The sequence below is a fragment of the Betta splendens genome, chromosome 2 (assembly GCF_900634795.4).
Source record: "Betta splendens chromosome 2, fBetSpl5.4, whole genome shotgun sequence".
In the NCBI taxonomy this organism is placed as follows: domain Eukaryota; kingdom Metazoa; phylum Chordata; class Actinopteri; order Anabantiformes; family Osphronemidae; genus Betta; species Betta splendens.
Window position 1 is genome coordinate 1,439,259 of NC_040882.2, and position 12,663 is coordinate 1,451,921.

At 44.3% G+C, this 12,663-nt stretch overlaps 3 protein-coding genes across 4 annotated transcripts; 1 reads left to right on the forward strand and 2 right to left on the reverse strand.

The window, feature by feature from the left end:
* Positions 1–2,590: 2,590 nt before the first annotated feature.
* LOC114846986 (putative claudin-24) lies at positions 2,591–5,446 on the reverse strand. 2 transcript variants are annotated; one of them, XM_055506085.1, is made up of 2 exons: positions 5,263–5,446; positions 2,591–3,822 (listed from the first exon to the last, which is right to left on the reverse strand). In XM_055506085.1, the coding sequence occupies exon 2, from the start codon at positions 3,646–3,648 to the stop codon at positions 2,992–2,994; it is 657 nt and encodes a 218-aa protein (XP_055362060.1). In that variant the 5' UTR covers positions 3,649–3,822; positions 5,263–5,446; the 3' UTR covers positions 2,591–2,991. The 2 variants fall into 2 exon arrangements, with proteins under 2 accessions (XP_055362060.1, XP_055362056.1); XM_055506081.1 differs by having other exon boundaries at positions 2,591–5,187.
* A 52-nt stretch (positions 5,447–5,498) lies between these two features.
* Positions 5,499–7,986, forward strand: dph3 (diphthamide biosynthesis 3). The gene is made up of 3 exons (XM_029136285.3): positions 5,499–5,721; positions 7,253–7,327; positions 7,821–7,986. Exons 1-3 carry the CDS (start codon positions 5,614–5,616, stop codon positions 7,896–7,898), a joined length of 261 nt encoding a protein of 86 aa, XP_028992118.1. The 5' UTR covers positions 5,499–5,613; the 3' UTR covers positions 7,899–7,986.
* Positions 7,987–9,123: 1,137 nt separating this feature from the next.
* Positions 9,124–11,680, reverse strand: LOC114846957 (frizzled-7-A-like). Its single transcript, XM_029136239.3, has one exon. The coding sequence runs from the start codon at positions 11,367–11,369 to the stop codon at positions 9,723–9,725; it is 1,647 nt and encodes a 548-aa protein (XP_028992072.1). The 5' UTR covers positions 11,370–11,680; the 3' UTR covers positions 9,124–9,722.
* Between the last annotated feature and the right edge of the window lie 983 nt (positions 11,681–12,663).

The following is a 12,663-nucleotide window of genomic DNA, read 5'->3' on the forward strand; positions in this document are numbered from 1 at the left end:
TTTGTTTTATCAGGAACAAACAGTTTAATATTATCTTTGTTCGGCTGATTGCAGCCAAGGGAACAGGAAACAAGCGTTTATGTGGTCTCAAAAACAGCAGAAGCTCATTGACAGCCCATGATTTAAAGCAAATGATGGCACTGAAATTAAAGAATTCAAACTAACTCACTCAGCATCATCATTTCATTTTCCTGGTATTTTACTGGTTGCTTATGCTAGAGCTCTGTATCAGACACAGTTCAACAGTAGAAATAAGGTTTCTGTAAAGTCCTGCACATGTGGGAGCTTCTGAGTGTGTTTTATGTGTTGAGCACGGTTTAACATTACGCTGAATAAAACCAGAGAGCAACACAGACACGCAGTGGTCACGTGGTAACGCTCATTATAACCTGTGACAGAGTTAAACCCATAAACACTACGGCTCGTGGGTGCTTCTGTTTACACCATGCAGGTAAGAGTCTGTCGCTGATTTCTAAGAGGCCAAACTAAAGTTATGTGAAGGCAAAGCAAGGTTCAGAGAAAACCCTACAACTTTAAGAGTTCACAGCTTGAAGTGAATAAACACATTCAGTCTGACAAACATTACACGCTTGTGAACCTTTATTCTGAAACCCTTAAACTCGGAGGAGACAATGATCTGAGAACATCACTGACTCAACCTGAAATCAATCGATTTGTCTATAAAGAATGAGTAAAGATGTTTAGATGTGAATCTGGACCCAGCTGGAGTCACACCTTCTACTGAGGCTGGAGTCTGTTATTTATGTATGTAAAATATATTCAGCAGCTGCGTCCAGTGTTTGAATACACAGAGCAAAACAAAGAAGGAAGGATTTTATTAAACATTCAGTTCTTCATCACAGAAGAATGACTCGACCAAAACATCAGGTTTAAAAAGTACTAAGTATACCTGAGGCCAAGAATAATGGGCGATCAGGGATGAAAGGAGCAATGAATCAGCTGACACTGTGTGTGTGCTGAAGGCGGCTGATTTAGCTTATCCCTGATGACCAGGGCACAGTGTGCTGGAAGCTCATCCTTGAACTTCCCAGGAGCCACAGCAACTGACCTCAACTGAGTTAAAACTCAGCTCTGCAGTGTCACCTACAGTAACCTACCTAGACCCGCTGCAGTTTGCACACCAACCTGGTAAAGGAGCAGAGGACGTCATCTGACCTGCAGAGTGGGGGCCCCACAGGGGACTGTTGCCCCCCGTCCTCTTCACTCTATATACATCAGACTTCAGACACAGCACAGACAGCTGTGTTCTGCAGAGGTTCTCTGATGGCTCTGCGATCTCGGACTGATCACCGATGATAACGATGCAGAGTACAGAGGACTTAAGACTTTGTGGACTGGTGCCAGCAGAACCATCTCCTGATCAACGCTGGTGGTGGATTTCTGCGGACGGCAGCCTGCTGTCATACCACCGATGCACATCCAGGGGAGGGACATTGAGAGAGTGGACTCTTACAAGTACCTGTGTGTGCATCTGAACAATAAACTGGACTCATAGCATGGATGCATTGTACAGGAAGAGTCAGAGGAGACTCTACCTGCTGAGGAGACTGCGGTCTTTTGGAGTGAGGGGGCCACTCCTGAAGACCTTCTATGACTCTGTGGTGGCATCAGCCATCCTGTACGGTGTGGTCTGCTGGGGCAGCAGCATCACAGTGAGGGACAGAAAGAGACTGGACAGGATCATCAAGAGGTCCAGCTCTGTCCTGGGCTGCACTCTGGAGTCAGTGAGGGAGGTGGGAGACAGAAGGGTTCTGGCTAATCTCACATCCATCCTGAACGAGGACTCTCACCCACTGGAGGACTCACTGTCTGGAGAGCAGCTTCAGTGACAGACTGAAACACCTTCGCTGTGTAAAAAAAGATTCCGCAGATCTTTCCTCCCTGCTGCTATCAGACTGTATAATCAGCACTGTTAATTACCTCCCCGTCCACTCACCCACTGCATCAGTGGTTATGTTGAAAATTTATTTTGTGCAATATCTGTGTAAACCTGTGCAATACTTACATAATATGCAATAATCATCTGACACTGTACCATCAACTGTGTAATTTGCTGTTGTGAGACACAATTTCCCCACTGCAGGAATTATTGATTTATTATTTATAGTGGAGACAAATTAAAGTTGAAGATGGAAATTAGCTTGTGTGTTATGAATAAATAAGGTAAGGTGGTTTAACGAGTACCAGCCCAAAGTGTCCTTCTTCAGGAAGGACACACAATCATGTAGGAGTGACGTGAGCTGTGGTGTCGGTTGACGCTCGTGTATCGTATGCACATGGGAAAGAGCTGGAAAATAGGACACTTGTCTCAAGACTGAAACAAAGTGAACCTGGAATACTTGGAAAAAAGTAGTAAAGAATATCTGGATCAGGGTCATTTAATCCTCACAGTGAAGAGGCTTCTGTTACACCATGGTTTACTCTGTGTCATGTAAGTGATGCTATGTCAATCACGGGTGTGTCACACATTAAATCGTTTCTTGTATTGTGACATTGTTGTTGGATATTGAGAATTCTTTAGATAAATCATTGTTTGAGTCATGTTCAAACATGTTTTTCTTTAATATTCAGGTTTGACAGCAACAAAAGTGTCTGAAAAAGTACTTTTTTGCAGTTAAAATATTTATTACTTTGATTTATACTAAATAAGTCTACAATCTTGTACAGTAAACTCTAATTTACTATTCTTTTCATATCATGATTACAAGTAAAAATGTAACATTACTTACTTTATGAATCTAACGCAAAAACATTTGAAAGATAAAAATTGCAAAAGCAAAAATACACTTGAACTGAAACTTGAAATACTTTTCCTGAAACATGTTAAACTGGTTTTGATTTAATAATAAACCTTTTTTTTCTGTTGCCGATCCAGTTTTCCCGTTTTGCCCCATACTGCTTAAGGTGATAATTGACACTGCTTAAGGTAGGTAATGGTCAGAGCTTCACATTCCTTGAGGTCCAGTCGACTCAGATGTACTGGGACCTGCTGGTAAAGGGTCTGGGCGGCGGCCCCATCATCGGCCTGGCTCCAGGTAGATCTGGCTGTTCATCCTTCAGGTGCACACAGGAAACGAGCAGCAGTGTCCCTGCCACCAGGTAGAGGAATCCTGCCGCCCAGCCGCAGAACAGAGCTTCCCCAAACTCCCAGCGTTCGTAAATGTCGGGCAGAGTCTCATCAAAGAACCGAATCAATGTCAGATGGGCAATGTATGAGACTGGGATGAGCACCAGGAGCCCGTCCAGCAGGCACAGCACTCCACCAGCCATCCTCAGCCCCCTCTTGGCCCCTGACTGGCCATGGAAGCATTTGACCTGGTGCAGGCCAGGAATGGTCAGCAACAGTCCCAGAACCCCCAGCGCCACAGCCACACACATCAGGATCCGGGCCAGCATGATGTCCAGCGGCAGATCAAGCATGCTGTCGTAGAGCCTGCACTCGTTCCCATCCCCCATGTCCTGTATCACACAGGTGCCCCACAGCCCCACGTAGAAGTTCTCAATGGGGAGCAGATCCGTGTTGAGGTTGAGCCAGGACGGCATCAGGGTGCTGGACAATGTGCAGAGCCAGGCCACTATAGAGACAAAAAGGCCCAGCAGCTCCAGAGCAGAAACGTTAGAATCCATGATGTCTCAGTGTCAGGATCTCTCCCATCTCCCACCTTTTACCTTCATCCTCCTCCAGTGTCAGGAGGTGGAGCTCTCCTTGAAGGGAGTATCCTGTTCCATGTGTGTCCAGTCAAGCTGTGCTCCTACCAGGAACATGCTGTGATGGGCCTCCCTGCTCCTCCCTGCTCCTCCCTGTGTGGGAGAAAATGATTGGCCGACTGGAAACGACAAGGCCAACAACTGGACAGAAGTAGAACCAGAGCCAGGATTCACCATCATTCTCTGCTTATAGATACAGTACACAGCTGCATTATTAAAAACCAAACAGATACATTAAAAAAGACTTTCTACAAATGGGCCAATAATAATCAGGAATGCATGATTAAGACAAATAATGTAATGAGCCACAGTCATTAACTCCTGGGCCTTCGCAAGAGTGGAGGAGTCAGCTTTACTGCCTGACCTACTGAGTCACAGCTGCACCTTCAAGTCCACTAAGAGAAGGGCTAGTAGTTGGTAGGAAGTGAGTTCAGACTCCTTTCAGAGACCAGGGCTCCTGAACAAAGCACAAACATGACAGACCAGCACATGATCTGCAATACGCTGCTCCAGATGTTGGAGGACCAGAAAACATTTAGTAGAGCTAATAGAGCTAATAACTCTGTCCAGTCCTGGTTTCTGTCCAAATAGACTCCCCAGTATACTGTATATAGGCCCCTTACTACTGACTACAGAGGGAACAGGTCCCTCACCTCTGAAGCTTCAGTCAGTAGGTCCAAATAAATAATTGGAAAACACAGAAGCGATAAAGAGTGACATTAGAATAGAGGCATTTGAACCGTCAAGACAGTGAGGAGATGAGAGCCTTCAGGAACAGATTCAGCAATGAGGGACAATGACAGGGGTACAGTAGGCGGCGACGGAGGAGAGGTAGAAATACATTTTGTGTAAGTTATTACAATATTGTCTGCACAGAAGATGACGAAGTGGTAGAAAGTATCTCTATTGCAGTTACTCACTCACTTAATCACATGGAAAGAGATGAGCTGTGAGATATTTTAGTACATTTTAGTTTCTGCCTGTAAAATAATAGATTTGTAAAAAAAAACATTTGAAAAGGTCAATTAAATAAACAGACAAGTCCTCATAAAATGTAATACATTAAAATGAATTAGAAACATTCAAGTAAAAAATAAGTTTTTAAACTACAAAAAATATATGGTTATTTGTAATGAGCAACTATTTTGTCATAATTTGGCTAAGAAAAGTAATTCAGTTTCAAGTAGTATTTCAAGTAGTAAATCAGAGATTTTATCTTTCGAATTGGCAGAATAAACAGTGGCTCTATAGCTGCAGTATTGTACGCTGTATAAGACGGTATTATTCATTACTATGTGACCATGTCGGGTGACCAACCGTCATCAGACTCTAAACCTGTGGTGATTCGCTCTTCCTGTCTCAGGGTTTTAGTGCTTGAGGTCCAGGGGAGGAGCAGCCACACAGGTGACATGATGTTCTACAATTATTGCATATGTATTTATAGTCCTCAGCTGTTTGCTGCAGACAGGAAAACAGACTTTAGACGTGAACACGTGGAAGAAACAAACGCCAAGGACTTAAGACAGTGATTACCTTCACCAGGTGTGTTTATCCAGTCAGCAGCTAACTGACACATCTGATCAAGGTAATCAGCAGGTAGATTTGGAAAACAGACAGGACAGTAGCTTTCGAGGACCAGGGTTGAGTAACACCCCTGATTTAGAGTAAAAACGATTAAATAAATCCCAGCTCCAACAGAGGCTGAAGGTGGCGCTAATTCACCACATAGTTGTTCGCTAAGCGGCATAAAACAGAAGAAGAAACCATAGACAGTACGTCACGGACCTGCGACAGCAGCGTGACGTCATCTTTCTTTGCCACACGCTGTGCTCTAAAGCAGCCAGATGTAGAGTCTCCAGCAGAGCTTTAAAGCCCTTCGTTAGAATGTCGGTTTTTCACGACGAAGTAGAGATTGAAGACTTTGAGTATGACGAGGAGACAGAGACCTATTATTTCCCGTGTCCTTGCGGAGACAGATTCGCTATAACTAAGGTGAGTTCTCTGGATACTAGTGGCTGTCATCTAACCAAGAGCCTCCGCCAACACGTTTTGGCTTTTCACCAAACTCTGGTTAAACTTGTCAAATGTAGAGTTAATCCCCTGATTTCCTCTTCTTTCTAAAAGGTCTAAAGTATTTGTTCTCTATCTGGTGCTTTCTTTGTGTTTGATGAGTGACTGTTAAAATACTGTGCTATTGCAATACTTGAAATTAACCGAATTAGATTCTGTTGGATTTGATAAGCAGATTTAAAGCCATCGAAAGACTGAGACGACATTGTGTTCAACGTCTTGTAGCTTTTACACAGTCGTCTCTTGACTCTGTCTGTGTGTGTGTGTGTGTGTGTGTGTGTGTGTGTGTGTGTGTGTGTGTGTATTTAAGATTCAAAAAAGTTTATTATTCCTAGAGGGAAATTATTTCGCACACTTTGATCGCTGTCACAGTTGGAGGTACACACAAGAAGGTAGGGAGATTACAAATAATAATGCTAACACATCTGCATACACTCACATCTGATTACTAGCTAAAGTTATATTGTACATATTATTGCCTGGATGAAGATCAACCCTTACAGAGAGAGGGGGAATTGTACAGGTCGATGGCACCGGTAGGAAGGATCTCCGGTGGCGCTCTGTGGAGGACTTAATACTGATCAGCCTCTGGATAAAGGTGCTCCTCTGTCCAGCCACACACTGTGTAGGGGGTGGAGGTGTTGTCTAGGAGAGAGAGAAGTTGGACCAGCATCCTCCTCTCAGCTACAGCATGTAGGGGGTCCAGCTCCACCCCCAGAACAGAACCAGCCCTCCTGATCAGTTTGTCCAGTCTGTTACTGTCTGCCATATTCATGCTGCTGCCCCAGCAGACCACAGCGTAAAATACTGGACCCCCAGACTCATAGAACATCCTCAGCATGGTGCTGCAGACGTTACAAGATCTAAGTTACTTAGGTTCACTTAGCTACAATATAACTATAACATAAAGTATGAACCATATGAAGTCTGCAGCACTTTTTTCGTCCAAGTTAAACATACACAGTACTGAGATTCCCCAGATAACATCTATGTGAGTATCACCAGTGCCCTCTGTTGGTTTTAGCTGGATGTTTAAGAGCTTCACTAGAATATTCATTGAAACCATTAAATTAAGCTTAATTTAGTGATGGGAGTTTTTGCTGTGTGACATAAAACAGGAACTACATGTGCAGCCCTTTATTCTGGGGAGATATGTGTTGAAGTCGCTCATTTAGTTAACAGAGATGTGAGGACCTGGCTCTTTGAGTTAAACGGCACATGAGCCTGGAATTATAATGTAACTTTAGATGTCCCTCAATGGTGCGGGAGCTTAAGGAGAGTTATTGAAACAGTCGTTATCAGTTACCACTTCAGCTATATATACAGCAGTAAATAAACAGCTATGAATTTGTATGCCTATATTTTTATTGCACTCCTTTTTAAGGATGTATGGAGTTATTTTATGTGACTATTATTAGAAGTGTTTAATTCAAGGCATGTTCTTTCTTTATAGGATGATCTGGAGAATGGGGAGGAGGTGGCAACGTGTCCAAGCTGCTCGCTCATAGTCAAAGTCATTTATGATAAGGTTGGTAATCTGAAAATCGAATGCAGGCCTTCTGTGACATAATGTCTGACGTTGTCAGCCTCGCAGTGCTGGATGCTTTGTTGTGCTAGACAGCTCTGCTTTTTCAGGTCCACTGTGTGTTAGAATCCAGTGTAGTACACAGTGACGGATGGATTGTAAAATAATAGGCTGCAGAAGAGACCGAGCCGAAGGGGCCAAAAGCAGGTTAAAAGTATAACATAGATTTTAAAATGCTCAGGACATTATCATCATGATACAGCCGTGGTTTGGGAATATATAATAAGGATTGTTTGTTCGACCACTGGTGAATTATTCCATTTGTGTTTTCTCTTCTGTCATCTTTGTGATACACTGGCCACCTGCTCACCTGTCATTCACTCAAACAGGAAAGCTCTTAGATGCTGGATGGATCAAGAATAATTATAATAATTCTGTGCCTGGACTGTAGCCAGACAAATTCTGTTGACTAAAACATTTTCTGTTTGTGTTTCAGGATGTGTTCATGGCTGGAGAAGTGGTCCCGGCTGTGTTATCTACAGAGACCAAAGTGGAGCTAGCTCAGTCCTCATGACAACTTCAACATGTTTTAGATTATTTATTCTATATTATGATAATACATTGTCCGATTATTTTATTAAACATTTGTTTCAACTGACAAATGTTGCATCTGTGTGCTGGAACATCTAACATCAATGTCCTCTATGTTTGACCCACGTCTGACTGATCAGGTTTTAAGTGGAGGGAGAACATGAACAATGTCTGTCAATCAAGTAGCAACATCTCTATATTTGGAACTGATGCTTGGACCAGCTAAGCTCCAAGATGCCATCTGGTGGTTGTAACCTGTAACTGCAGGCTTACAGTAGATGAGAAGGGCCAAATCATTAGATCCACCTCTTCGTGTAACCCACTTCAGACTGTCACCTCTCTAACAGCCTCCCCTTCAGATCAGAACACTTTAATCCTGCAATGGTAGAATTAGAGCAGCAGGCAGAGTAACGCCTCTCACTCAGTGTCATGGGGCCAAATCAAATCCAGTAAGAGTCAATCATGTTTTCTTTGTTCACTCATTTGGGCGCAAGCCTTAATACATTTGAGCAAAGGGCAAGTCCAAACCTAAACAACAGAATCCTTTGAGAACCATTAAAAGCTTTGGTTTAACAAAAATGTTCACGCCGGACATCCTGTCTGTTGGTCTAGACAAATATTATTGTATTATGTATAAATATGACCCTTTAGCTGAGAATCCATTTTGATCAATGAGCTGTACACAATGTTTGTGTAGGTTTGACTGGATTAGTGTCTGAATTCATTCATTACTTGTTTTTATTCTCCGTAGACATAAGATCTAATTTGAGGAAGAGCCAGAATCGCTGTCAACATCTAGTTCAATGTACAGTAAGTTGCTTTGATGGCTTAAAATAATTTGGAACTTTTGAATTCTTGAAAGATTCATTTTAAAATGCTGCAGATAGACTTTTATTTCTCAAATGCTTTTTGACCTGGAAAATTTTTTCTGGACTTTCCCGTTAAAGAAGCTACACTGCTCTGGTTTCACTCCCACAGGCCAAGTTTTCTATAGCTGAGGAGGGAAATAAGCATCAGATTTCTGTAAGAAAGCACTGAAAAGATATCTGGAACAAAAGCATCACCACACTCAACACAACTGTGGAAGAACAAAAGACCTGTATATGACATAGTGTCTTTAGTTTGAGCAAAAAGATTTTCTCAAAGCCTCACGTTTTGTAAACTTCAGCATTTTATTCTGAAAAATAAGTTAAACCTTATACAAGCAAATAAACTACAAAAAACAAAGCCTACGTGGTTCTAACATTCTCATAAATACATACATTATTGTCAAGAGTAATTTTCCAATGAGGCAGAGCTGCAGGTAAAGTAGCTCCTGAACAAATGCATCTACACTATAAACTATAAAACTGCGAAAAAAAACACTATAAAATGCAATTTGGTTCAACATTGTATTACAAAGTCAAAGTGAAACATCTCTGTGCAGCAGATGCCAGTGAGTCAGATTTTGCCAGATGCACCAATCAGTCACCACCTGGTGGCGTTACTGGTGTAGTGGGGGGCAGGTGACGTGCTGGTTTTCCAACCCTCCCTACTGATCTCCTTAATCAGGTGTCAGTTGGCTCATCCAGATTTTCAGCAAAGAGTTGGAAAACCAGAAAGAGTTACTGGAGGTTGACCTGTTAGAGGAACGTTTCAGGCTTATTCAGTCTGTATTGTAAGTATTATAGATTTCACTGCAGGCCCCAAGTCAAATATTATTAAACTATGCCAAAGCTTTACTGTGACAGATATTATGCATATATTCACTAAACTATAACCAGTTTCTCAGGGCCAGTCAGGCTGCAGTGTAGAGCTTTGTGGGGCTCTACACTGTCTCCTCCTGGTTTTTGTTGCTTAGCCTCTGATAAAACCGGCGCCATGACTGCAGCGTCTTCCCAGACCAGATCCAGATGCCAGATGTAATGCCCACAATCATGGTCATCAAGTACTTGATCATAAAGACGGTGAAATCTGGTACAGTTGGTGAAGAGCTTCCTGCTGGACAGGGCACAGCAAAGTGCTTGCAGGTCTGCTTGTGCCACGCCCTCTCCCACCGCGGCCGGAAGGCCTGCTCGTAGAAGTGGCAGGCGATGACGATGGTGGCGGGCACCGTGTACAGCACTCCGAACACGCCGATCCGCACCATCAGCTTCTCCAGCTTCTCTGTCTTGGTGCCGTCGTGCTTCATGATGGTGCGGATTCTAAAGAGCGACACAAAGCCGGCCAGCAGGAAGGAGGTGCCGACGAAGAGGTAGACGAAGAGCGGCGCCAGGACGAAGCCCCGCAGCGCAGACACGCTGGACACCCCCACGTAGCAGACGCCGCTGAGCAGGTCCCCGTCCACCTGGCCCACGGCCAGGACGACCACGGTCTGCACTGCTGGCACCGCCCACGCCGCCAGGTGGAAGTACTGCGAGTTGGCCTCGATGGCCTCGTTGCCCCACTTCATCCCAGCAGACAGGAACCAGGTGAGAGACAGGATCACCCACCAGATGGAACTGGCCATGCCGAAGAAGTAGAGCATCATGAAGAGGATGGTGCAGGCCTCCTTCTTGGTGCCTTGAACCACCAGCTTGTAGCCATGCTCCTTGAACCTATCAACACACACGGCTCGGTCCTCCAGCAGGAAGCCGGTGGTGTAGGCCAGCGCCACCATGAAGTAACAGCCAGACAGGAAGATGATCGGCCTCTCTGGATATCCAAACCGACCCATGTCCACTAAGTACGTGAGCACAGTGAATAGGGTGCTCAAACAGCACAGAATGGACCAGGTACCAACCCAGAGCCGGCCAAACTTCAGCTCCTCTGCAGTGAAGTACATCAGTCCGCTGGGCTTGGAGGTCTCGCATGGGGCCCCGCAGTCCTTTGCCCCAAGGAAGTGGTAGCTGAGGTAGGTGGGCACCTGGAGCTGCAGGGGGCAGGAGAAGGCCGGGCTGCTCCACTCATGCGGTGCCACGGTCAGAGGCTGGTGGAGGCTGGGGGTCAGGTCGGTCGTGGGCCCGTCTCTGTCCGTGGCGTTCTGGCCCACGCAGATCTCCCCTGCACCGTGGACCGGGAAGTTCTCGCAGAGCAGCCGCTCCGGCCACTGGAAGCCGAACTTGTTCATCAGCGCCTCGCAGCCGTGCCGAGCCCGCTCACACAGGGACCTGCAGGGGGGGATCGCCTGCTCCAGAACCGTGCACACCGGGGCGTACATGGAGCACAGGAAGAACTTCAGGTCCGCAGAGCACTGGACCTTAACCAGTGGGTAGAACTGGTGGACCTCCAGACCAGCATCCTCCTGGTTGCTGTGGCCCAGGAGGTTGGGCATTATGGTCTGGTTGTAGGCGATGTCCGTGCACAGAGGGATGGAGATGGGTTGGCAGAAGCCATGCTCGGGCACAGAAAGGCCCCTCTCATACTGACTGGAGCCTGGCTGGAACAGGAGCGTCCCTGCTATGCACACCCAGGTCCAGGTTGGCCGCGCCGCCATTACACGTGTGTCCTTTTTGGGAGGAACTTTTTAATGAAGGTTTCTCTTTAAAGTCCACATCTTACAAAAACTGAGAAGTGGAAGATTCCCTGCTCCGGGTCGAAGAAAGGCGACTCCCGTTCAGACCGGGTGGAGAGTTTGGAGGTCCGTGGTCCGGCGTCTTCTGTCAAACTGTCCGGAGATGCGGAGAAAAGTTGTGTCTGTTGACAAAGCGAGCCTTGACTTTGTGCCTCAGCGCTGCGAGCAGGAGACGCGCTCACTCCCTCACTCACCGTTGGGACGGTTTCCGGACGCCCTCTGAACGCCGCCGCTTTATCCCGCTGACACGCGCGGGCGCCTTAAAACCGTCCTCCCCTGCCGTTCCTTCAATGAAACGCTTTGTTTTCTCGAACTGTCGTCGTTGATTGGTCGCCCGGCGTTAGAGGCGGGACTTCATGTTGAACTGGTTTAAAAACTTAGTCTTATGAAGTTTGTAAATAGTTAGTTCAAGACTTAATATCCTGAATGCCTCTGTTAGTACTTCCACTCTTGACCTACTCACAGAAGATGTAGATGTATGTAGATTATCCAAATGTATTCTAAAAGAATATTTTACAAAATTGTTTTTGTAACATTCTGTACCTTTTTCTAAAAAGAAGGTAATATTAATATAATATCATTATTTTCCAAACATTTTTTGTGCAGAATGAATTATAGTGATCAAATCACATATGCTTTTTAATAAACTTAATAATTATAATAAATTTAATTTATAATGCAATTTGTACTTGAAACAAATTTGAAGTATTATAGTTTAGTTTGAACCAAAGGCTCTAATGAATAAATAGGTTTTAAGACTAAGATACGGTACATCTGGCTGACTGGTGGCAACTGATACTGGCTCACATGTGGCATATGTAAGTTCAGTTGGCCCGGATATCGGTCTATTGTTTTTTTTTTAGACCCTTTTCATGCTGTGACCCTTTGGAGATAACAAAGTTCTTTAACAGACCCTTTAATCCTGGTATATATATATATATATATATCTATATATATCTATATCTATATCTATATCTATCTCTCTCTCTCTCTCTCTCTCTCTCTCTCTCTCTCTCTCTCTCTCTCTCTCTCTCTCTCTATATATATATATATATATATATATATATATATATATATATATATATATATATATATATATATATATATATATATATATATATATATATAAAATTTATGTTAAATTCTGGCAATAGCTTAATAGAATAATAGACTGGTGTAGCTGGGCTACATCTAGTCTAGACTAGTTTGCCGTCTA